Source organism: Procambarus clarkii, chromosome 36, assembly GCF_040958095.1.
Source record: "Procambarus clarkii isolate CNS0578487 chromosome 36, FALCON_Pclarkii_2.0, whole genome shotgun sequence".
NCBI classification, from domain to species: domain Eukaryota; kingdom Metazoa; phylum Arthropoda; class Malacostraca; order Decapoda; family Cambaridae; genus Procambarus; species Procambarus clarkii.
The window spans coordinates 22,867,531-22,895,104 of record NC_091185.1 but is presented as its reverse complement, the minus strand read 5'-3'; the positions used below and the strand labels follow the sequence as shown (position 1 = coordinate 22,895,104).

The following is a 27,574-nucleotide window of genomic DNA, read 5'->3' as shown; positions in this document are numbered from 1 at the left end:
TAAATTCAGAGCTTGACATGCTCTACGGGAAGTGACATGTTGACAAATCATGCCACTTGACAAATCTCAATTGACGCCGTTGATAAATCTCAATTGCTGGAAAGACGTTGGACCGAGCACATTTATCAACAGCAGGCGAATGAAGAAGCATTCATCCTGATAGGGATGCACGGTGGATGTCTGCTTATCGTAGTTAATTTGATTATGCCAAGTTGTCCGTCGACTCGCTCTCCTCTTCTGCGTCGTTCAAATGATTTTCTGCTCGCATTCCATGTGTAATACGGAGGCACTTCCGAATACAGTAGTATTTTCGCAAATGCGTCATTCTGACATAACGTTAAGAAAGCAATTAACGTTGTAGCCGGTGGATTCATAGCTATTTGTTGCACATTTGCAGCTGTGAAAAATACGCGTTGTCCATTTTCTTGTTTTAAAAAAGAAAACAAAGAAAAAGAATACTAACAAAATATTTCAATTAAAACGCAGATCAATTGACACAGCTTAATTCCACCGCCAATTGCACTGAAAAAAAAAAACCGTTAAAAAAACGAAATGAAAAACAATGTACAAATAAAAAATATAATATACTCACGAAATGAAAGGTATGATAAACAACACAGCTCAATTCCAATGCAATGACACACAAAATAATTAAATCAAAATGAAAATAAATTGAAATCTATGAAAATTTAATTTATCAATGCAATCGGAAACATTGAAATGGAATCGTAAAATAATTTATACAACCTGTGTTGCTATTACATGCAACAGATAGCGCTGTTTTTCAAGAAAAGAATGTTTTTACCTGTCACAGGTGTAGCATCTATATTGTAGGTACATCAAAGCACACGCGAATTCGAAAGGAACGTTGTGTCAAAATTTCAATTCAATTGGTGAAGAACTTTCGGAGATTACAGCTTGTGTTGCTCTTACATCCAACAGATGGCGGCGTTTTTCAAAGAAAAGCACACACACACACACACAGAAGGGACAGAAGAAAGTGAGCCTCAAAGCAATGTACACTAACATAGATGGACTTACAAATAAAGCAAATGAGCTTGGAGAACGGGTACTAGAGGAAAACCCAGACATAATAGCCCTCACAGAAACAAAGCTAACGAAAACGATAACAAACGCAGTGTTCCCACAGGACTATTATGTTATGAGGAAAGAGAAGGAAGGAAGAGGTGGTGGTGGTGTAGCTCTGCTGGGAAGAAAAGGCAGGAATTTTGAGGAGATGGTTATTCAGGGCTGTGAAGGTTTCAGTGACTACATAGCAGGTACCATAACAAATGGAGGGAAAAAAAATTATAGTCGTAGTCATATATAATCCACCACCAAATGACAGAAGACCTAGACAGGAATATGATAGAAACAACTTGGCCACCATTAACATAATAGAAAGAGCAGCTTCTGTTGCTAGCAGGAATGGATCTGGACTACTAATTATGGGAGACTTCAACCATTGAAAGATTGATTGGGAAAACAGAGACCCGCATGGAGGACCAGAAACATGGAGAGCTAAGCTGCTGGACGTGACAACAAGAAACTTTCTAAGCCAGTACATCAAAGAACCAACAAGAATGAGAGGAGAAGATGAACCAGCAATGCTTGATTTGATATTTACCCTAAATGAGTGGGATATAAGGGAAGTTAAGATGGAAGCGCCCTTGGGAATGAGTGACCACAGTGTATTGAACTTTGAGTACCTGGTAGAGCTAAGAATTATCTCCCCCCAAAAAGAACTAGGAATCAAAAGGCTGGCATGCCGATAGGGGAATTATGAACAGATGAGAAGTTTCCTAAGTGAAATACCTTGGGACACAGACCTCAGAGATAAGTCTGTACAGGGTATGATGGACTATGTTACCCAAAAGTGTCAGGAGGCAGTAAACAGGTTCATCCCGGCCCAAAGGGAAAAATCCGAGAAGCAACAGAAGAATCCATGGTATAATAGGGCATGTATGGAAGCGAAGAAACTGAACAAAAGGGCATGGAGGAACTTCCGGAATAACAGAATACCAGAAAGCAGAGAGAGATACCAGAGAACCAGGAATGAGTACGTCAGGGTGAGAAGAAAAGCAGAAGAAAGCTTTGAAAATGATATAGCAAACAAAGCCAAGACTGAACCAAAGCTACTCCACAGTCACATCAGAAGGAAAACAACAGTGAAAGAACAGGTATTGAAACTTAGAACAGGCGAGGACAGGTATACAGAGAATGACAGAGAGGTGTGTGAAGAACTCAACAAGAGGTTCCAGGAGGTCTTCACAATAGAACAAAGTGAGGTCACTGTGCTAGGAGAAAGGGAGGTAAACCAGGCGGCCTTGGACAAGTTCGAAATTATGAGAAAGGAGGTCAAGAGACACCTGCTGGATCTGGATGTTAGAAAGGCTGTTGGTCCAGACGGGATCTCACCATGGATAATGAAAGAGTATGCAGAGGCACTTTGCTTGCCACTCTCCATAGTGTATAGTAGGTCACTGGAGACGGGAGACCTACCAGAAATATGGAAGATGGCGAATGTGGTCCCAATATACAAAAAGGGCGACAGGCAAGAGGCACTGAACTACAGGCCAGTGTCCTTGACTTGTATACCATGCAAGGTGATGGAGAAGATCGTGAGAAAAAACCTGGTAACACATCTGGAGAGAAGGGACTTCGTGACAAATCGCCAACATGGGTTCAAGGAGGGTAAATCTTGCCTTACAGGCTTAATAGAATTCTGCGATCAGGTGACAAAGATTAAGCAAGAAAGAGAGGGCTGGGCGGACTGCATTTTCTTGGATTGTCGGAAAGCCTTTGACACAGTACCGCATAAGAGGCTGGTACATAAGCTGGAGAGACAGGCACGTGTAGCTGGTAAGGTGCTCCAGTGGATAAGGGAGTACCTACGCAATAGGAAGCAGAGAATTACGGTGAGGGGTGTGACCTCCGATTGGAGTGAAGTCACCAGTGGAGTCCCACAGGGCTCTGTACTCGGTCCTATCTTGTTTTTGATATATGTAAATGATCTCCCGGAGGGTATCGATTCATTTCTCTCAATATTTGCAGACGATGCTAAAATTATGAGAAGTATTAAAACAGAAGAGGACTGTTTGAGGCTTCAAGAAGACCTAGACAAGCTGAAGGAATGGTCGAACAAATGGTTGTTAGAGTTTAACCCAACCAAATGTAATGTAATGAAGATAAGTGTAGAAAGCAGGAGGCCAGATACAAGGTATCATCTGGGAGAGGAAATTCTTCAGGAGTCAGAGAAAGAAAAATACTTGGGGGTTGATATCACGCCAGACCTGTCTCCTGCAGCACATATCAAGAGGATAACAGCAGCGGCATATGCCAGGCTTGCCAACATACGAACGGCATTCAGAAACTTGTGTAAAGAATCATTCAGAACTTTGTATACCACATATGTCAGGCCAATCCTGGAGTATGCAGCCCCAGCATGGAGTCCATATCTAGTCAAGGATACGACTAAACTGGAAAAGGTTCAAAGGTTTGCCACCAGACTAGTACCCGAGCTGAGAGGTATGAGCTACGAGGAGAGACTACGGGAATTAAACCTCACTTCGCTGGAAGACAGAAGAGTTAGGGGGGGACATGATCACCACATTCAAGATTCTGAAGGGAATTGATAGGGTAGATAAAGACAGGCTATTTAACACAAGGGGAACACGCACTAGGGGACACAGGTGGAAACTGAGTGCCCAAATGAGCCACAGAGATATTAGAAAGAACTTTTTTAGTGTCAGAGTGGTTGACAAATGGAATGCATTAGGAAGTGATGTGGTGGAGGCTGACTCCATACACAGTTTCAAGTGTAGATATGATAGAGCCCAATAGGCTCAGGACACCTGTTGATTGACGGTTGAGAGGCGGGACCAAAGAGCCAGAGCTCAACCCCCGCAAACACAACTAGGTGAGTACAACTAGGTGAGTACACACACACACACACACAAACACACACACACACACACACACATACACACACACACACACACACACACACACACACACACACACACACACACACCCACACACACACACAGGAAGCAGCCCGTAACTGCTGTCATCTTCCAGGTACCTATTTACTGTTAGGTAACAGGTGCATGAGGGGTGAAAGACACTGCCCATTGTTTCTCGCCGGCGCCGGAAATCGAACACCGGCCAACAGGATTACGTGTCCAGCGTGCTATCCACTCAGTCACCGTCCCCCTGTGTGTATCTGAGTATCTGAGAACACTTAAGTTATGGGTCAACTATATCTGAGTGTCAGAGAACAATCGGTTATGGGTCATCTGTGAGTATCTGAGTGTCAGAGAACACTCAGTGATGAGTTAAATATGTATATCTGACCATCTGAGTGTCTGTGAACTGTTAATGACGGGTTAACAGTGTATATCTGAGTATTATTGAACACTTTTTGAAGAACGCTGAGTGAATAGGTCAACTGTGCATATCTGAGAGTCAGAGAACACTGAGTGAAGGATCAACTGCGCATATCTGAGAGTCAGAGAACACTGAGTGAAGGATCAACTGCGCATATCTGAGAGTCAGAGAACACTGAGTGAAGGATCAACTGTGCATATCTGAGTGTCAGAAAACACTGAGTGAAGGATCAACTGTGCATATCTGAGTGTCAGAAAACACTGAGTGAAGGATCAACTGTGCATATCTGAGTGTCAGAGAACACTGAGTGAAGGGTCAACTGTGCATATATGAGTGTCAGAGAACACTGAGTGAAGCGTCAACTGTGTGTATCTGAGTGCTAGTCAACACACAGTCACTAATTGTATTCCAAGACCAAGTTTCATTCGCATTCCTGCAACGAAATGTTGCAATTTATTTTATTTGCTAATTTGTGCAAGATAATTACCAAAATATTTTCCACAACAGCTATCACGATAACTCTTACAATTAACTTCACAATAACAACCAAAATAACAGCGCAGATAAATTCCCAAGATGACACACAAGTTCTTATATAAAGACGTATGATTAGGCTGACAAGAAGGAGAGAATAAAGGAGGAATTAATAACTAGGAAGAGATATCAGGGATCATATACCATGTGGCGGGCGGAGAATACTCTGCCTCCCGGTATTATAACGGGCCTTTTACCTTGTGGTGGGCAGGGAATACTCTGCCTCACAGTATTATAACGGGGCTTTTACCTTGTGGTGGGCAGGGAATACTCTGGCTCACAGTATTATAACGGGCCTTTTACCTTGTGGTGGGCAGGGAATACTCTGACTCACAGTATTATAACGGGCCTTTTACCTTGTGGTGGGCAGGGAATACTCTGACTCACAGTATTATAACGGGCCTTTTACCTTGTGGTGGGCAGGGAATACTCTGCCTCCCGGCATTCCATATTACCTTCTGAATATATTATGTAATATTACCAGGGACCACAATTCAATTTCATAATATAGATTAGGCCATTATGATTTTATAATTTGTTGATGATATTTTGAATATTCAGGCATTTTATTTAGTTTTTATAATTGTTTTATATTTATATAATTATTATGAACTTAATATTTTTATATATTTAAAACCTTTTTATAAGGTTTCACAATTTTGTTATAAAATTACATGCTTTTGTTATTAACTTACACAATTTTGAGGTTGGAGAGAAAGTTAAAATGAGCTTCATTGATGTCGTGAAGTTCTAGCTCCTCCAAGTTCCTGTAATATATCATTACGGTAAATAATCACAAATTCTTGTACATCACTTTCTTGTACAAGCGTGCGAGTGTGCGTCCCACAGCCTAGAAAGTACTTCCGACTTGTGCAGTACCCCAGGCCAGTGCCACACTATTGGGGCGCTCAGTACCCTCAGGAAAGTCCTGAACCCTTATCCTGTGCAGAACCAAAAGCCTGTGCAATACTCCCAGACTGTGCATCACTACCCGTCTCAGCAGCATTGTGATGCATCTCGCAGACTCATGTACCACCCCCAGCCTGTGTAGTAACCCCAGCCTGTGTAGTAACCCCAGCCTGTGTAGTAACCCCAGCCTGTGTAGTAACCGCCAGCCTGTGTAGTAACCTCCAGCCTGTGTAGTAACCCCAGCCTGTGTAGTAACCCCAGCCTGTGTAGTAACCCCAGCCTGTGTAGTAACCTCCAGCCTGTGTAGTAACCCGAGCCTGTGTAGTAACCTCCAGCCTGTGTAGTAACCCGAGCCTGTGTAGTAACCCCAGCCTGTGTAGTAACCCCAGCCTGTGTAGTAACCCCAGCCTGTGTAGTAACACTAACCTGAGTAGTAACCCCAGCCTGTGTAGTAACCCCAGCCTGTGTAGTAACCCCAGCCTGTGTAGTAACCTCCAGCCTGTGTAGTAACCCGAGCCTGTGTAGTAACCCCAGCCTGTGTAGTAACCCCAGCCTGTGTAGTAACCCCAGCCTGTGTAGTAACACTAACCTGAGTAGTAACCCCAGCCTGTGTAGTAACCCCAGCCTGTGTAGTAACCCCAGCCTGTGTAGTAACCTCCAGCCTGTGTAGTAACCCCAGCCTGTGTAGTAACCCCAGCCTGTGTAGTAACCTCCAGCCTGTGTAGTAACACTAACCTGAGTAGTAACCCCAGCCTGTGTAGTAACCCCAGCCTGTGTAGTAACCCCAGCCTGTGTAGTAACACTAACCTGAGTAGTAACCCCAGCCTGTGTAGTAACCCCAGCCTGTGTACTAACCCCAGCCTGTGTAGTAACCCCAGCCTGTGTAGTAACACTAACCTGAGTAGTAACCCCAGCCTGTGTAGTAACCCCAGCCTGTGTAGTAACCCCAGCCTGTGTAGTAACCTCCAGCCTGTGTAGTAACCCCAGCCTGTGTAGTAACCCCAGCCTGTGTAGTAACCCCAGCCTGTGTAGTAACCCCAGCCTGTGTAGTAACCACCAGCCTGTGTAGTAACCTCCAGCCTGTGTAGTAACCTCCAGCCTGTGTAGTAACCACAGCCTGTGTAGTAACCTCCAGCCTGTGTAGTAACCTCCAGCCTGTGTAGTAACCTCCAGCCTGTGTAGTAACCTCCAGCCTGTGTAGTAACCTCCAGCCTGTGTAGTAACCCTAAGCCTGTGTAATACCCTTAGCCTGTGTAGCAACCCAAGCCTGCGTAGTTACCCCTGCAAGTGTAGTAACCCCAGCCTGAGTAGTAACCCCAGCCTGTGAAGTAACATCAGCCTGTGTAGTAACCCCAGCCTGTGAAGTAACATCAGCCTGTGTAGTAACCCCAGCCTGTGTAGTAACACCAGGCAGCGTAATAACCCCAGCCTGTGTAGTAAACCCAGCCTGTGTAGTAACCTCAGCCTGTGAAGTAACCCCCAGCCTGTGTAGTAACCCCAGCCAATGTAGTAACCCCAGCCTGTGTAGTAACCCCAGCCAGTGAAGTAACCCCAGCCAGTGAAGTAACCCCAGACTGTGAAGTAACCCCAGCCTGTGAAGTAACCCCAGCCTGTGTAGTAACCCCAGCCTGTGTAGTAACCCCAGCCTGTGTAGTAACCCCAGCCTGTGTAGTAACCCCAGCCTGTGTAGTAACCCCAGCCTGTGTAGTAACCCCAGCCTGTGTAGTAACCTCCAGCCTGTGTAGTAACCCCAGCCTGTGTAGTAACCCCAGCCTGTGTAGTAACCTCCAGCCTGTGTAGTAACCCCAGCCTGTGTAGTAACCCCAGCCTGTGTAGTAACCCCAGCCTGTGAAGTAACCCCAGCCTGTGTAGTAAACCCAGCCAGTGAAGTAACCCCAGACTGTGAAGCAACCCCAGCCTGTGAAGTAACCCCAGCCTGTGAAGTAACCCCAGCCTGTGTAGTAACCCCAGCCTGTGAAGTAACCCCAGCCTGTGTAGTAAACCCAGCCAGTGAAGTAACCCCAGACTGTGAAGTAACCCCAGCCTATGTAGTAAACCCAGCCAGTGAAGTAACCCCAGACTGTGAAGTAACCCCAGCCTGTGAAGTAACCCCAGCCTGTGAAGTAACCCCAGCCTGTGTAGTAAACCCAGCCAGTGAAGTAACCCCAGACTGTGAAGTAACCCCAGCCTATGTAGTAACCCCAGCCTGTGTAGTAACCCCAGCCAGTGAAGTAACCCCAGACTGTGAAGTAACCCCAGCCTGTGTAGTAACCCCAGCCTGTGTAGTAACCCCAGCCAGTGAAGTAACCCCAGACTGTGAAGTAACCCCAGCCTGTGAAGTAACCCCAGACTGTGTAGTAACCCCAGCCTGTGAAGTAACCCCAGCCTGTTTAGTAAACCCAGCCTGTGTAGTATCCACAGCATGTTTAATAACCCTAGCCTTAGTAGTAACCTCAGCAGGTGTAGTAGCCCCAGACTGTGTAGTACCCCAGCCTGTGTGGATACCCAAGCCTGTGTAGTAACCCCAGACTGTGTAGAACCCCAGCCTGTGTAGTAACCCCAGACTGTGTAGAAACCCCAGCCTGTGTAGTAAGTTCAGTTTGTATGAAGACCCCAGACTGTGTAGTAACACCAGCCTGTATCGGAACCCATGCCTGTGTAGTAACCACAGACTGTGTAGTAACCCCAGCAATTGTTAGTAACCCCAGCCTGTGCAGAAGTCCAACCTTGTGTGGAGTCCCCAGCTAGTGTAGTAACTCCAGCCAGTGTAGTAACCCCAGCCTGTGTTGTAACCCTAGCCTGTTTTGAGACGCCAGGATGTGTGGTAACCCCAGCCTGTGAAGTAAGCCCAGCCTGTGAAGTAAGCCCAGCCTGTGAAGTAAGCCCAGGCTGTGTAGTAACCTCAGCCTGTGTAATAACCCCAGCCTGTGTAGTATCCCCTGTCTGTGTCGGAACCCCAGCCTGTGTGAAGATCCCAGCATGTGTAGTAACACCAGTCTGTGTAGTAACCCCAGCCTGTGTTGTAACCCCAGCCTGTGTTGTAACCCAAGCCTGTGTAGGAAGCCCAGCCTGTATACTAACCTCAAGCCTGTGTAGTAACCCAAGCTTGTGTAGTAACCCAAGCTTGTGTAGATATAGCAGCCTGTGAAGTAACCCCAGCCTGTGTAGTAACCCTAGCTTATGTAGTAACCCCAGCCTGTTAAGTAACCCCTGCTTGTTTAGTAACTTCAGCCTGTGTAGTAACCCTAGCCTGTGTAACCGTACCCTGTGTACTAACCACAGTCTGAGCAGTAACCCAAGCCTGTGTGGTAACCCAAGCCTCTGTAGTAACCCTACCTTGTGTAGTAACCCCAGTCTGTGCAGTAACCCCAGCCTGTGTGGTAACCCAAGCCTCTGTAGTAACCCTACCTTGTGTAGTAACCCCAGTCTGTGCAGTAACCCTAGCCTGTGTGGTAACCCAAGCCTGTGTAGTAGCCCAAGCCTGTGCAGTAACATCAGCCTATGTAATAACCCCAGTCTGTGTGAAACGTCCAGCCTGTGTAATAACCCCTGCCTGTGAAGTAGCCCCAGCATGTGTAGTAACCTCCAGCCTGTGTAGGAACCATAGCCTGTGTACTAACGCCAGACTGTGTAGTAACCCCAGCCAGTGTAGTATCCCTAGCCTGTGTAGTAACCCCAGCCAGTGTAATAACCCCAGCCAGTGTAATAACCCCAGCCAGTGTAGTAACCCCGGCCTGTGTAGTAACCCTAGCCTGTAATGAGACCAGAGGATGTGTGGTAAACCCAGCCTGTAATATAACCTCAGCCTGTGTAGTAACTTTAGCCTTTGTAGTAACAGCAGCCTGTGTAGTAACCCCAGTCTGTGTAATAACCCTAGCCTGCGTAGTAACCCCAGCCTGTGTAGTAACCCCAGCCTGTGTAGTAACCCCAGCCTGTGTAGTAACCCCAGCCTGTGTAGTAACCCCAGCCTGCATAATAACCCCAGCCTGTGTAGTAACCCCAGCCTGTGTAGTAACCCCAGCCTGTTTAGTAACCCCAGCTTGTGTAGTAACCCCAGCCTGTGTAGTAACCCCAGCCTGCATAATAACCCCAGCCTGTGTAGTAACCCCAGCCTGTGTAGTAACCCCAGCCTGTGTAGTAACCCCAGCCTGTGTAGTAACCCCAGCCTGTGTTGTAACCCCAGCCTGTGTAGTAACTCCAGCTTGTGTGGAGACGCAAGCTGGTAGAGTAACGCCAGCCTGTGTGGTAACCCAAGACTGTGTAGTAACCCCAGCCTGTGAATTAACCCTTCCCAGTGTAGTAACCCCAGCATGTGTAGTAACCCCTGCCTGTGTAGTAACCCCAGCCTGTGTAGTATCCCCAGCCTGTGTAGTAAACCCAGCCTGTGTGGTAAACCAAGACTGCGTAGTAGCCCCAGCCTATGGAGTAACATCAGCCTGTGTAATAACCCCAGTCTATGTAGTAACCTCCAGCTTGTGTAGTAACCCCAGCCTGTGTAGTAACCTCCACCCTGTGTAGTAACCTCCAGCCTGTGTAGTAAACCTAGCCTGTGTAGTAACCCCAGCCTGTGTAGTAAACATAGCCTGTGTAGTAACCCCAGCCTGTGTAGTAACTCCATTCTGTATAGTAAGCCCAGCTTGTGTCGAGATCCCAGCCAGTGTAGTAACCCCAGACTGAGTAGTAACCCCAGCCAGTGTAGTAGTCCCAGCCTGTGTAGTAACCCTGGACTGTGTAGTAATCCCAGCTTGTGTAGTAACCCCATTCTGTGTAATAACCCAAGCCTGCGTAGTAACCCCAGCCTGTGTAGTAACTCCAGCCTGTGTAGTAACCCCAGCCTGTGTAGTAACTCCAGCCTGTGTAGTAACTCCAGCCTGTGTAGTAACCCCAGCTTGTGTAGTAACCCCAGCCTGTGTAGTAACTCCAGCCTGTGTAGTAACCCCAGCCTGTGTAGTAACCCCAGCCTGTGTAGTAACTCCAGCCTGTGTAGTAACCCCAGCCTGTGTAGTAACCCCTGCCTGTGTAGTAACCCCAGCTTGTGTAGTAACCCCAGCCTGTGTAGTAACTCCAGCCTGTGTAGTAACCCCAGCCTGTGTAGTAACCCCAGCCTGTGTAGTAACTCCAGCCTGTGTAGTAACCCCAGCCTGTGTAGTAACCCCTGCCTGTGTAGTAACTCCAGCCTGTGTAGTAACCCCAGCCTGTGTAGTAACCCCTGCCTGTGTAGTAACCCCAGCTTGTGTAGTAACCCCAGCCTGTGTAGTAACTCCAGCCTGTGTAGTAACCCCAGCCTGTGTAGTAACCCCAGCCTGTGTAGTAACTCCAGCCTGTGTAGTAACCCCTGCCTGTGTAGTAACCCCAGCCTGTGTAGTAACCCCAGCCTGTGTAGTAACCCCAGCCTGTGTAGTAACCCCAGCCTGTGTAGTAACCCCTGCCTGTGTAGTAACCCCAGCCTGTGTAGTAACCCCAGCCTGTGTGGAGACGCAAGCCGGTGGAGTAACCACAGCCTGAGCTGTATCTCCTGCTTGTGTGGATACCCTTGCCTGTGTAGTAAGCCCAGCCTGTATAGTAACCCCAGACTGTTTAGTAACCCCAGCCTGCGTAACAACTCGAGCCTTTTCAGTAACCCCAGCCAGTGTAGTAACCCCAACCGGTACAGTATTCCCAGCTTGTGTGGAGACCCTGACCTGTGTAGTAACCCCAGCCTGAGTAGTAACCCTGACCTGTGTAGTAACCCCAGCCTGAGTAGTAACCCTGACCTGTGTAGTAACCCCAGCCTGAGTAGTAACCCCTGACTGTTTAGTAACCACAGCCTGTGTCGTAACCTCAGCCTCTGTCGTAACCCGAGCCTGTGTTGTAACCCTAGACCTTTTAGTAACCTCCAGCCTGTATAGTAACTCCAGCCTGTGTAGTAGCACTAGCCTGTGTAGTAGCACTAGCCTGTGTAGTAAACCCAACCTGTTTAGTAACCTTCAGCCTGTGTTGTAACCCCATCCTTTGTAGAAACCCCAGTCTGTGTAGTAACCCCAGCCTCTGTAGTAACCCCAGCCATGTGTAGTATCCCCAGCCTGTGCAGTAACCCCAGCCTGTGCAGTAACCCCAGCCTGTGTAGTAACCCCAGCCTGTGTTTAATCTCCAGCCTGTGTAGTAACCTTAACCTGTGTAGTACTCTCAGATTGTGCAATTCAACCAGACTGTACACACTACTCAACGCCAGTAGACTAACCAGAGCGTATGTAAATGCAAGATTCAGCAGCACTAGCAACCTGTGCAGCACTGGCATCCTGTGCAGCACTAGCAACCTGTGCAGCACTGGCAACCTGTGCAGCACTGGCATCCTGTGCAGCACTAGCAACATGTGCAGCACTAGCATCCTGTGCAGCACTAGCAACATGTGCAGCACTGGCATCCTGTGCAGCACTAGCAACATGTGCAGCACTAGCAACATGTGCAGCACTAGCATCCTGTGCAGCACTAGCAACCTGTGCAGCACTGGCATCCTGTGCAGCACTAGCAACATGTGCAGCACTAGCATCCTGTGCAGCACTAGCAACATGTGCAGCACTAGCAACCTGTGCAGCACTAGCAACATGTGCAGCACTAGCAACATGTGCAGCACTGGCATCCTGTGCAGCACTAGCAACCTGTGAAGCACTAACAACCTGTGCAGCACTAGCAACCTGTGAGCACTGGCAACCTGTGCAGCACTAACAACCTGTGCAACACTAACCACCTGTGCAGCACTAGCAACCTGTGCAGCACTAGCAACCTGTGCAGCACTAGCAACCTGTGCAGCACTAGCAACCTGTGCAGCACTAGCAACCTGTGCAGCACTAGCAACCTGTGCAGCACTAGCAACCTGTGCAGCACTAGCATCCTGTGCAGCACTAGCAACCTGTGCAGCACTGGCATCCTGTGCAGCACTAGCAACATGTGCAGCACTGGCATCCTGTGCAGCACTAGCAACCTGTGCAGCACTGGCATCCTGTGCAGCACTAGCAACATGTGCAGCACTGGCATCCTGTGCAGCACTAGCAACCTGTGCAACACTAGCAACCTGTGCAGCACTAGCAACCTGTGCAGCACTGGCATCCTGTGCAGCACTAGCAACCTGTGAGCACTGGCAACCTGTGCAGCACTAGCAACCTTTGCAGCACTAGCAACCTGTGCAGCACTAACCACCTGTGCAGCACTAGCAACCTGTGCAGCACTAGCAACCAGTGCAGCACTAGCAACATGTGCAGCACTAGCAACCTGTGCAGCACTAATCACCTGTGCAGCACTAACCACCTGTGCAGCACTAGCATCCTGTGCAGCACTAGCAACCAGTGCAGCACTAGCAACATGTGCAGCACTGGCATCCTGTGCAGCACTAGCAACCTGTGCAGCACTAGCAACATGTGCAGCACTGGCATCCTGTGCAGCACTAGCATCCTGTGCAGCACTAGCAACCTGTGCAGCACTAGCAACATGTGCAGCACTAGCAACCTGTGCAGCACTGGCATCCTGTGCAGCACTAGCAACCTGTGCAGCACTAGCAACATGTGCAACACTGGCATCCTGTGCAGCACTAGCAGCCTGTGCAGCACTAGCAACCTGTGCAGCACTTGCAACCTGTGCAGCACTAGCAACCTGTGCAGCACTAGCAACCTGTGCAGCACTAGCAACCTGTGCAGCATTAGCAACCTGTGCAGCACTAGCAACCTTTGCAGCACTAGCAACCTGTGCAGCACTAGCAGCCTGTGCAGCACTAGCAACCTGTGCAGCACTAGCAACCTGTGCAGCACTAGCAACCTGTGCAGCACTGGCAACATGTGCAGCACTGGCATCCTGTGCAGCACTAGCAACCTGTGCAGCACTAGCAACCTGTGCAGCACTAGCAACCTGTGCAGCACTGGCATCCTGTGCAGCACTAGCAACCTGTGAGCACTGGCAACCTGTGCAGCACTAGCAACCTGTGCAGCACTAGCAACCTGTGCAGCACTAACCACCTGTGCAGCACTAGCAACCTGTGCAGCACTAGCAACCAGTGCAGCACTAGCAACATGTGCAGCACTAGCAACCTGAGCAGCACTAACCACCTGTGCAGCACTAACCACCTGTGCAGCACTAGCATCCTGTGCAGCACTAGCAACCAGTGCAGCACTAGCAACATGTGCAGCACTGGCATCCTGTGCAGCACTAGCAACCTGTGCAGCACTAGCAACATGTGCAGCACTAGCAACCAGTGCAGCACTAGCAACCTGTGCAGCACTAGCAACATGTGCAGCACTGGCATCCTGTGCAGCACTAGCAACCTGTGCAGCACTAGCAACATGTGCAGCACTGGCATCCTGTGCAGCACTAGCATCCTGTACAGCACTAGCAACCTGTGCAGCACTAGCAACATGTGCAGCACTAGCAACCTGTGCAGCACTAGCATCCTGTGCAGCACTAGCAACCTGTGCAGCACTAGCAACATGTGCAGCACTGGCATCCTGTGCAGCACTAGCATCCTGTACAGCACTAGCAACCTGTGCAGCACTAGCAACATGTGCAGCACTAGCAACCTGTGCAGCACTAGCATCCTGTGCAGCACTAGCAACCTGTGCAGCACTAGCAACATGTGCAGCACTGGCATCCTGTGCAGCACTAGCAACCTGTGCAGCACTAGCAACATGTGCAGCACTAGCAACCTGTGCAGCACTGGCAACCTGTGCAGCACTAGCAACCTGTGCAGCACTAGCAACCTGTGCAGCACTAGCAACCTGTGCAGCACTAGCAGCCTGTGCAGCACTAGCAACCTGTGCAGCACTAGCAACCTGTGCAGCACTAGCAACCTTTGCAGCACTAGCAACCTGTGCAGCACTAGCAACCTGTGCAGCATTAGCAACCTGTGCAGCACTAGCAACCTTTGCAGCACTAGCAACCTGTGCAGCACTAGCAGCCTGTGCAGCACTAGCAACCTGTGCAGCACTAGCAACCTGTGCAGCACTAGCAACCTGTGCAGCACTAGCAACCTGTGCAGCACTAGCAACCTGTGCAGCACTAGCAACCTGTGCAGCACTAGCAACCTGTGCAGCACTAGCAACCTGTGCAGCACTAGCAACCTGTGCAGCACTAGCAACCTTTGCAGCACTAGCAACCTGTGCAGCACTAGCAACCTGTGCAGCACTAGCAACCTGTGCAGCACTAGCAACCTTTGCAACACTAGCAACCTGTTCAGCATTGCCAGCCTTTGCACCACTACCATCCTGTGCACCATTACAATGCTGTGCAGCAGTACCTTCCGGTTCAGCACTACCATCCAGTGCTACACAATCAACCTGTGCAGCACTACCAACCAGTACAACACAACCAACCTGTGCAGCTCTCGCAATATATCACTATCAACATTATACATATATGAATCGTACATCTGAAATCTTAGAAGCACAATCCTCATAAACGTATATATAATTCCGTAAATGTTTCAACATCATTAATGCTATTCTGTTCTGTCACCAATATTTCCTAATGTACATATATATTTTTTATATATTTAATACCTACCCTCAATACCCTTCTTACATACTTTCCAGTCTTGTCACCCATATATATTTAGGCAAACCATTCCACAGTATAATTTAATTTAACCTTAATTATGTTAGGTTAGGACAGGTTGGGTTAGTTACGTCAGTAAATCTATCTTAATTTAATCAAATTGACTAAATCCTCTGAAAATGCGTTCTATTAGAACCTAAATTGAACTAAATCTAGCTAAAATTCCACTTGTAAAATTCTATTTGTATTGTGTAGTGGGTTAGTGTGTATTGACGTGAAAACAAAAAACAAAAACATTGTAAAGCCTAAGATGTAACATTGGACCAAGATCCTGATATCAGAGGTTAGGTGCCGGGTGGTTGGGTTGATGCAGAAACAACACCCCAAAATTACGGTATATTGACGTTAAGTCAAGGCAGGTTAGGTGCATGGTGACTGAGTTAATATGTATAAACGAAACACTGTCCCAATCATTATAGTTACAATATTGGACTTAGATCCACGCAGGTTAAGTGATGGGGCAGTTAGGTTCATCTCCCCACCCAAAAAAAATCACTTTTCTAACAATATTGATACATTACTCAACAAATATCCAAGTAGGTTAGGTGCAGATAATTTAGGTTTAAATCCAAAATCAACCCATTTCTAAACAATGAAGTTGCAGTATTCAACAAAAATCCATGCTGGTTAGGCAAAAGTCAGATTCTTGTGAAATTAACACTTTCACAAGAATATGTCGTATTAAAGGTTAGGCCCTAGATGGTAAAGTTGGGGTAATAGGTATAATATGGGCCTTGTAACTACATATTCTAAAAATATATTTACAAAATCATGAATATTCAAGGGGTGGGTTGTATATTGGGAATTGTTTGACATTAACAGACTAACGGTAAATTTCAGCTTTGGTTGTAAAATGATTATTTATATTTAGTTAAATTCAGTTGTTGTGTGTTATAATTCGAGTAAATTTAGTGAAATTTACTTAAATTGAGATAAATTCGATTTAATTTTGGCCAAATAACAGTTGTTTAATCCCCATTATAAAAATTAAGAAGCCAAATCGCGACTGTTACCAACTCACCTGCACAACACCCCTTCCCTGCACAACACCACACACCTGCACAACACCACACACCTGCACAACACTCCCCCCTTGCACAACACTTCCCACCTGCATAACACTCCCCCTTGCACAGCACAACCCACCTGCACAACACTCCCATTTGCACAACACAACCCACCTGCACAACACTCCCATTTGCACAACACAACCCACCAGCACAACATGACAACCCCCAGGTACAATACTACCCACCTGCACAACACCACCCACCTGCACAACACCACCCACCTGCACAAAACCACCCACATTCACAAAACCACCCACCTGCACAACACCACCCATCTGCACAGCACCACCCACCTTCACAACAACACCATCCTGCACAACACCAACCTGCACAACACCACCTACCTGCACAATACCAAACACCTGCACAGTACCCTCCTACACATTACCACCCTCCTGCACAACACCACCCACCTACACAACACCAACCACCTGCACAACATCACCCACCTGCACAGTACCCTCCTACACAACACCATCCACCTGCACAACACCACCCACTTGCAAAACACCATCCACCTGCACAACATCACCCACCTGCACAACACCACCGATATGCCCACCACTACCCACTAGCACAACACCACCACCATCCTACACAACACTACCAACAGGCATAACACCACCCACCTGCACAACACCACCAATGTGCACAACACCACCCACCTGCACAACACCACCCACCTGTACAACACCACAAACCTGCACAACACCTCCATCCTAAAATACACCACGCACCTACGCAACACCACCCACCTGCAGAACACCACCCACCTGCACAACACCACCCACCTGCAGAACACCACCCACCTGCACAACACCACCCACCTGCACAACACCACCCACCTGCACAACACCACCCACCTGCACAACACCACCCACATGCACAACACCACCCACCTGCACAACACCACCCACCTGCACAACACCACCCACCTGCACAACACCACCCACATGCACAACACCACCCACCTGCACAACACCACCCACCTGCACAACACCACCCACCTGCACAACACCACCCACCTGCACAACGTCACCCAGATACACACCACCACCCACCTGCACAACACAATCCTACTGCACAACAACAACACTATCCTAAAATTCACCACCCACCTGCACATCATTACCCACTTACACAACACTATCCACCTGCACAACACCACCCACCAGCAAAACATCAACTTGCACACTTCCACCCACCTGCACAACATCAACCACCAGCACAACTCCACCAACCTAAACAACACAAACATCCTTTAATACACAACCCACGTGCATAACACCACCCACCTGCACACCACCATCCACCTGTACAACACCACAAACCTGCACAACACCACCATCCTAAAATACACCACGCACCTACGCAACACCACCCACCTGCAGAACACCACCCACCTGCACAACGCCATCCACCAGCATAACACCACCCACCTGCACACCACCATCCACCTGTACAACACCACAAACCTGCACAACACCACCATCCTAAAATACACCACGCACCTACGCAACACCACCCACCTGCAGAACACCACCCACCTGCACAACGCCATCCACCAGCACAACACCACCCACCTGCACAACACCACCATCCTAAAATACTCCACCCACCTGCACAACACCACCATTCTGTAATACACCACTTACATGCACAACACCACCCACCAGCATAACACCACCCACCTACGCAACACCACAACCATCCTGCACAACAACACCAACTTGCACAACACCACCCACCGGCACAACACCACTCATCTGCACAACACTACAATACACAAATACACCATCCAAATGCTCAACATCAACATCATATAACACACCAGCCACCTGCACAACACCTCCATCCTAAAATACACCACCCACACTCACAACACCACCCACCTGCACAATGCCACCAACTTGCTCAACACCATCCACCTGCACCACAGTGTCCACTTGAACAACACCACCCATCAGCATAGCACCACCATCCTACACAATAACACTAACTTGCACAACACCACACACCTACACAATATTACCCACCTGCACAATACCAACCACCTAGACAACACCCCTCCGGCAAAACACCACCAACTTGCTGAACACTTTCCACTTGCACAATACCACTCACCTGCATACCACTACAATCCTAAAATTCATCAACTACCTGCACAACACCACCATTATAAAATACACCCCCTACATGCACAACACCACCCACCTGCACAACACTACTCACCTGCACAACACCACCCACCTGCAAAACATCAGTCACTTCCACAATACCACCAATGTGCACATCAACACACACCAGCACAGCACCACCCACCTGCACAACACCACAAACCAGCACATCTTCACCAACTTGCTCACCACCACCCACCTGCACAACACCCTCCTATACAACACCCATCTGCGCATCACCACCCACCTTCACAACACCATTAACCTGCACAACACCTTCCACCTGCACAACACCACCCACATGCACAACACCACCCACATGCACAACACCACCCACCTGCACAACACCACCCACCTGCACAACACCACCCACCTGCACAACACCACCCACCTGCACAACACCACCCACCTGCACAACACCACCCACCTGCACAACACCACCCACCTGCACAACACCACCCACCTGCACAACACCACCCACCTACACAACACCACCCACCTGCACAACACCACCCACCTGCACAACACCACCCACCTGCACAACACCACCCACCTGCACAACACCACCCACCTGCACAACACCACCCACCTGCACAACACCACCCACCTGCACAACACCACCCACCTGCACAACACCACCCACCTGCACAACACCACCCACCTGCACAACACCACCCACCTGCACAACACCACCCACCTGCACAACACCACCCACCTGCACAACACCACCCACCTGCACAACACCACCCACCTGCACAACACCACCCACCTACACAACACCACCCACCTGCACAACACCACCCACCTACACAACACCACCCACCTGCACAACACCACCCACCTGCACAACACCACCCACCTACACAACACCACCCACCTGCACAACACCACCCACCTGCACAACACCACCCACCTACACAACACCACCCACCTGCACAACACCACCCACCTGCACAACACCACCCACCTACACAACACCACCCACCTGCACAACACCACCCACCTGCACAACACCACCCACCTGCACAACACCACCCACCTACACAACACCACCCACCTACACAACACCACCCACCTGCACAACACCACCCACCTGCACAACACCACCCACCTGCACAACACCACCCACCTACACAACACCACCCACCTACACAACACCACCCACCTACACAACACCACCCACCTGCACAACACCACCCACCTGCACAACACCACCCACCTACACAACACCACCCACCTGCACAACACCACCCACCTGCACAACACCACCCACCTGCACAACACCACCCACCTGCACAACACCACCCACCTGCACAACACCACCCACCTGCACAACACCACCCACCTACACAACACCACCCACCTGCACAACACCACCCACCTGCACAACACCACCCACCTGCACAACACCACCCACCTACACAACACCACCCACCTGCACAACACCACCCACCTACACAACACCACCCACCTGCACAACACCATCCACCTACACAACACCACCCACCTACACAACACCACCCACCTACACAACACCACCCACCTGCACAACACCACCCACCTGCACAACACCACCCACCTGCACAACACCACCCACCTACACAACACCACCCACCTGCACAACACCACCCACCTGCACAACACCACCCACCTACACAACACCACCCACCTGCACAACACCACCCACCTGCACAACACCACCCACCTGCACAACACCACCCACCTGCACAACACCACCCACCTGCACAACACCACCCACCTGCACAACACCACCCACCTACACAACACCACCCACCTGCACAACACCACCCACCTGCACAACACCACCCACCTGCACAACACCACCCACCTACACAACACCACCCACCTGCACAACACCACCCACCTGCACAACACCACCCACCTGCACAACACCACCCACCTACACAACACCACCCACCTGCACAACACCACCCACCTACACAACACCACCCACCTGCACAACACCACCCACCTACACATCACCACCCACCTACACATCACCACCCACCTACACAACACCACCCACCTACACAACACCACCCACCTGCACAACACCACCCACCTACACAACACCACCCACCTGCACAACACCACCCACCTACACAACACCACCCACCTACACAACACCATCCACCTACACAACACCACCCACCTACACAACACCACCCACCTGCACAACACCACCCACCTACACAACACCACCCACCTGCACAACACCACCCACCTACACAACACCACCCACCTGCACAACACCACCCACCTACAAATCACCACCCACCTACACATCACCACCCACCTACACAACACCACCCACCTACACAACACCACCCACCTGCACAACACCACCCACCTGCACAACACCGTCCACCTACACAACACCACCCACCTACACAACACCACCCACCTGCACAACACCACCTACCTACACAACACCACCCACCAGCACAACACCACCCACCTACACAACACCACCCACCTACACAACACCACCCACCTACACAACACCACCCACCTGCACATCACCACCCACCTACACAACACCACCCACCTACACAACACCACCCACCTACACAACACCACCCACCTGCACAACACCACCCACCTGCACAACACCACCCACCTGCACAACACCACCCACCTACACAACACCACCCACCTGCACAACACCACCCACCTACACAACACCACCCACCTGCACAACACCATCCACCTACACAACACCACCCACCTACACAACACCACCCACCTACACAACACCACCCACCTGCACAACACCACCCACCTGCACAACACCACCCACCTGCACAACACCACCCACCTACACAACACCACCCACCTGCACAACACCACCCACCTGCACAACACCACCCACCTACACAACACCACCCACCTGCACAACACCACCCACCTGCACAACACCACCCACCTGCACAACACCACCCACCTGCACAACACCACCCACCTGCACAACACCACCCACCTGCACAACACCACCCACCTACACAACACCACCCACCTGCACAACACCACCCACCTGCACAACACCACCCACCTGCACAACACCACCCACCTACACAACACCACCCACCTGCACAACACCACCCACCTGCACAACACCACCCACCTGCACAACACCACCCACCTACACAACACCACCCACCTGCACAACACCACCCACCTACACAACACCACCCACCTGCACAACACCACCCACCTACACCCACCTACACATCACCACCCACCTACACAACACCACCCACCTACACAACACCACCCACCTGCACAACACCACCCACCTACACAACACCACCCACCTGCACAACACCACCCACCTACACAACACCACCCACCTACACAACACCATCCACCTACACAACACCACCCACCTACACAACACCACCCACCTGCACAACACCACCCACCTACACAACACCACCCACCTGCACAACACCACCCACCTACACAACACCACCCACCTGCACAACACCACCCACCTACACATCACCACCCACCTACACATCACCACCCACCTACACAACACCACCCACCTACACAACACCACCCACCTGCACAACACCACCCACCTGCACAACACCGTCCACCTACACAACACCACCCACCTACACAACACCACCCACCTGCACAACACCACCTACCTACACAACACCACCCACCAGCACAACACCACCCACCTACACAACACCACCCACCTACACAACACCACCCACCTACACAACACCACCCACCTGCACATCACCACCCACCTACACAACACCACCCACCTACACAACACCACCCACCTACACAACACCACCCACCTGCACAACACCACCCACCTGCACAACACCACCCACCTACACAACACCACCCACCTGCACAACACCACCCACCTACACAACACCACCCACCTACACAACACCACCCACCTACACAACACCACCCACCTGCACAACACCACCCACCTACACAACACCACCCACCTACACAACACCACCCACCTGCACAACACCACCCACCTGCACAACACCACCCACCTACACAACACCACCCACCTACACAACACCGTCCACCAGCACAAATTTTAACATTAAAATCTGGCCCCTAACTATTATAATAGATAAACATAAGATAATAGACAATACCGTTTCTCAAAGTAATATTATAATCTATAACATAATTATTAATATCATCCAATTAATTGTTTAAAAAAATCATATAATGTATAACATGATTATAAATATCATCTAATTAATTTTCGAAAAATTAATAATATTTTTCAATAATTAAAACTTGTATAGTATGCATACAAATTCTTAATAATAAACAAAAATATGATATTTTAAACTTTATCCCAATTCTGTATTTAAATCAAATAATCACAATACAGGAAATTTATCTGATGTTCCATACAATTAATCTTAAAATTTGGTCAAAGAATCTCTATAAGTAACTTCGAGATGAAACGTAATGAAAAGTTAAAACTTACAACATGTGAAGAGATGTCAGGCCTCGAAAAAGATCCTTGACAGATGTTAACAGATTCCCAGACATACTCCTGTGGACGAGAAAGATATTGCAATATCCAATGCTGAATAACTTTGTCTGTCTTTATTATCTTAAGACAGACACATTATCTGTTGGCACAAATGTGTGTGTGTGTGTTCTGTTTAAAGCCATGGTGGGTCGTCCAGGACTTGCACAAGGGATGACACTATTGTTTTGTGCAATTATGTGTGTCATAAAGATCCCCCTCTAACTGCCCCTTGGACTCCTTCTCTGGGGGGGGGGGGAGGACCCTTGCCACACTCCTGAACATACACTCGCCACACACCTGTACACACCCTCGCCACACACCTGTACACACCCTCGCCACACACCTGTACACACCCTCGCCACACACCTGTACACACCCTTGCCACACACCTGAACACACACTCGCCACACACCTGTACACACCCTCGCCACACACCTGTACACACCCTCGCCACACACCTGTACACACCCTTGCCACACACCTGAACACACACTCGCCACACACCTGTACACACCCTCGCCACACTCATGTACACACCCTCGCCACAATCCTGAACACTCCCTCGCCACACTCCTGTACACACCCTCGCCACACTCCTATACACTCCCTCGCCACACTCCTATACACTCCCTCGCCACACTCCTGTACATACCCTCGCCACACTCATGTTCACACCCTCGCCACACTCCTGTACACACCCTCGCCACACTCCTGTACACTCCTGTAAACACCCTCGCCACACTGCTGTACATACCCTCGCCACACTACTGTACAGATCCTCGCCAAACTCCTTTACACACTCTCGCAACACTCCTGTACACACCCTCCTGTACACACCCTCGCCACACTCCTGTACACACCCTCGTCACACTGCTGTACACACCCTCGTCACACTCTTGTACACACCCTCGTAACACTCCTGTACACTCCCGTACAAACCCTCGCCACATTCCTGGATACACCCTCGCCATACTGCTGTTCACACCCTGTCCACACTCCTGTACACACCCTCGCCACATTCCTGGATACACCCTCGCCATACTGCTGTTCACACCCTCGCAACACTCCTGTACACACCCTGTCCACACTCCTGTACACACCCTGTCCACACTCCTGTACACACCCTCGCCACACTCCTGGATACACCCTCGCCATACTGCTGTTCACACCCTCGCAACACCCTGGCAAGGATCTCGCTCGTACAAGAAGAATGGCCCTGGAACACCTTCCACCAAGTGTATTAACTTTCTGGTTTCAAACAAATTATGTCCACGAAGTGTATTACTTCTCCTATTTCAATCAAATTATATTCCGAACTTTTTCCTCTGATTGAGTATCTCTGGAGTTGAGGGGTGAACCTGTTTATTGGCTTGTGTATTATATAACTGTGGTTGACGGAATAACTGGTTGGAGAGGAACAGGCCTCTTCACTGCATCATTTATCTCCTGGACTAATCTATTTAAACGAAGAACTCCTTATCTGCAGGTTATACCAGTTATAATATTTCCCGTTTTCTCATATGTATAATAATTTACATATTGTTGCGTATTTTGCTTCCAACGTTTCTTAAGTAACTTTTAATTAGAAAAATCCTCATAGCCACTAAATGATATGAAAATTTTATTGATATGTAAGACTTTTTATCAGCAGACACCCTGTGACGTCACAGTTCAAGCTCATAACTGAACACAACTGCTCAAAATAGTACTAGCTTCCTGAATACAAGCCCTGGACGACCCATAACTGCACAAACAGTAGTGACATCCTTGGTGCAAGCCCTGGACGACCCATAACTGCACAAACAGTAGTGACATCCTTGGTGCAAGCCCTGGACGACCCATAACTGCACAAACAGTAGTGACATCCTTGGTGCAAGCCCTGGACGACCCATAACTGCACAAACAGTAGTGACATCCTTGGTGCAAGCCCTGGACGACCCATAACTGCACAAACAGTAGTGACATCCTTGGTGCAAGCCCTGGACGACCCATAACTGCACAAACAGTAGTGACATCCTTGGTGCAAGCCCTGGACGACCCATAACTGCACAAACAGTAGTGACATCCTTGGTGCAAGCCCTGGACGACCCATAACTGCACAAACAGTAGTGACATCCTTGGTGCAAGCCCTGGACGACCCATAACTGCACAAACAGTAGTGACATCCTTGGTGCAAGCCCTGGACGACCCATAACTGCACAAACAGTAGTGACATCCTTGGTGCAAGCCCTGGACGACCCATAACTGCACAAACAGTAGTGACATCCTTGGTGCAAGCCCTGGACGACCCATAACTGCACAAACAGTAGTGACATCCTTGGTGCAAGCCCTGGACGACCCATAACTGCACAAACAGTAGTGACATCCTTGGTGCAAGCCCTGGACGACCCATAACTGCACAAACAGTAGTGACATCCTTGGTGCAAGCCCTGGACGACCCATAACTGCACAAACAGTAGTGACATCCTTGGTGCAAGCCCTGGACGACCCATAACTGCACAAACAGTAGTGACATCCTTGGTGCAAGCCCTAGACGGTCCACAACTGCACAAAACAGTAGTGACATCCTTGGTGCAAGCCCTAGACGGTCCACAACTGCACAAACAGTAGTGACATCCTTGGTGCAAGCCCTAGACGGTCCACAACTGCACAAAACAGTAGTGACATCCTTGGTGCAAGCCCTAGACGGTCCACAACTGCACAAACAGTAGTGACATCCTTGGTGCAAGCCCTGGACGACCCATAACTGCACAAACAGTAGTGACATCCTTGGTGCAAGCCCTAGACGGTCCACAACTGCACAAAACAGTAGTGACATCCTTGGTGCAAGCCCTAGACGGTCCACAACTGCACAAACAGTAGTGACATCCTTGGTGCAAGCCCTAGACGGTCCACAACTGCACAAAACAGTAGTGACATCCTTGGTGCAAGCCCTAGACGGTCCACAACTGCACAAAACAGTAGTGACATCCTTGGTGCAAGCCCTGGACGGTCCACAACTGCACAAAACAGTAGTGACATCCTTGGTGCAAGCCCTGGACGGTCCACAACTGCACAAAACAGTAGTGACATCCTTGGTGCAAGCCCTAGACGGCCCAAAACTGCACAAAACAGAAGCAGGACGCCTCACAGAAGCTGTGAGGCGTCCTCCATTCTGCTGAGAGAAGCAGGAGTATGGAGGACGCCTCACAGAGACCTAGTGGAGGAAGACATCCTCCACGTCATGAGAGACACCCTCCTACAGTTCAACGGGACGCCATATAGGCAAACAGATAGAACGGCCATTGGCGCATCAAGCAGCGTGGCCATTGGCGCATCAAGCAGCGTGGCCATTGGCGCATCAAGCAGCGTGGTCATTGGGGCATAAAACAGCGTGGCCATTGGCGCATCAAGCAGCGTGGCCATTGGGGCATCAAGCAGCGTGGCCATTGGCGCATCAAGCAGCGTGGCCATTGGGGCATCAAGCAGCGTGGCCATTGACGCATCAAGCAGCGTGGCCATTGGGGCATCAAACAGCGTGGTCATTGACGCATCAAGCAGCGTGGCCATTGGGGCATCAAGCAGCGTGGCCATTGACGCATCAAGCAGCGTGGCCATTGGGGCATCAAACAGATTGGTCATTGACGCATCAAGCAGCGTGGCCATTGACGCATCAAACAGCGTGGCCATTGGGGCATCAAACAGCGTGGCCATTGACGCATCAAACAGCGTGGCCATTGACGCATCAAACAGCGTGGCCATTGACGCATCAAGTATATCATACACACCAATATGTAAATTATAAAACATAAGAGAAAACGGGAAATATTCTAAGTGGTATAACCTGCAGAAAAGGAGTTCTTCGTTGAAATAGATTAGTCCAAGAGACATATAGTGCAGTGAATAGGCCTGTTCCTCTCCAACCAGATATTCCGTCAACCACAGTTATATAATACACAAGCCAATAAACAGGTTCACCCCTCAATCCCAGGGATACTCAATCGGAGAAAAAAGTTCGGAAAATAATTTGTTTGGAAACAAAAGAGGAAATACACTTGGTGGAAAGGTGTTCCAGAGCCATTTTTCTTGTACGAGCGAGATCATTGCCAGGGTGTGAACAGCAGTGTGGCGAGGGTGCATACAGGGGTGTAGCGAGGATGAGTGTGTAGCAGTGTGGCGAGGGTGTACACAGGGGTGTGGCGAGGGTGTGTACAAGAGTGTGGCGAGGGTGTGTACAGTAGTGTTGCGAAAGTGTGTAAAGGAGTGTGGTGAGTGTATGTACAGCAGTGTAGCGAGGGTGTGTACAGGAGTGCAGCAACGGTGTGTACAGGAGTGCGGCGAGTGTGTGTACAAGAGTGTGGCGAGGGTGTATACAAGAGTGTGAC

General features: G+C 49.6%; 1 protein-coding gene across 1 annotated transcript; it reads right to left on the bottom strand.

Annotated features, from left to right (window-relative positions):
• Nucleotides 1-12,047: 12,047 nt before the first annotated feature.
• Nucleotides 12,048-26,951, bottom strand: LOC138371678 (streptococcal hemagglutinin-like). Its single transcript, XM_069336681.1, has 5 exons — nt 26,453-26,951; nt 13,815-15,175; nt 13,006-13,746; nt 12,557-12,937; nt 12,048-12,506 (listed from the first exon to the last, which is right to left on the bottom strand). The coding sequence occupies exons 1-5, from the start codon at nt 26,949-26,951 to the stop codon at nt 12,048-12,050; spliced, it is 3,441 nt and encodes a 1,146-aa protein (XP_069192782.1).
• Between the last annotated feature and the right edge of the window lie 623 nt (nt 26,952-27,574).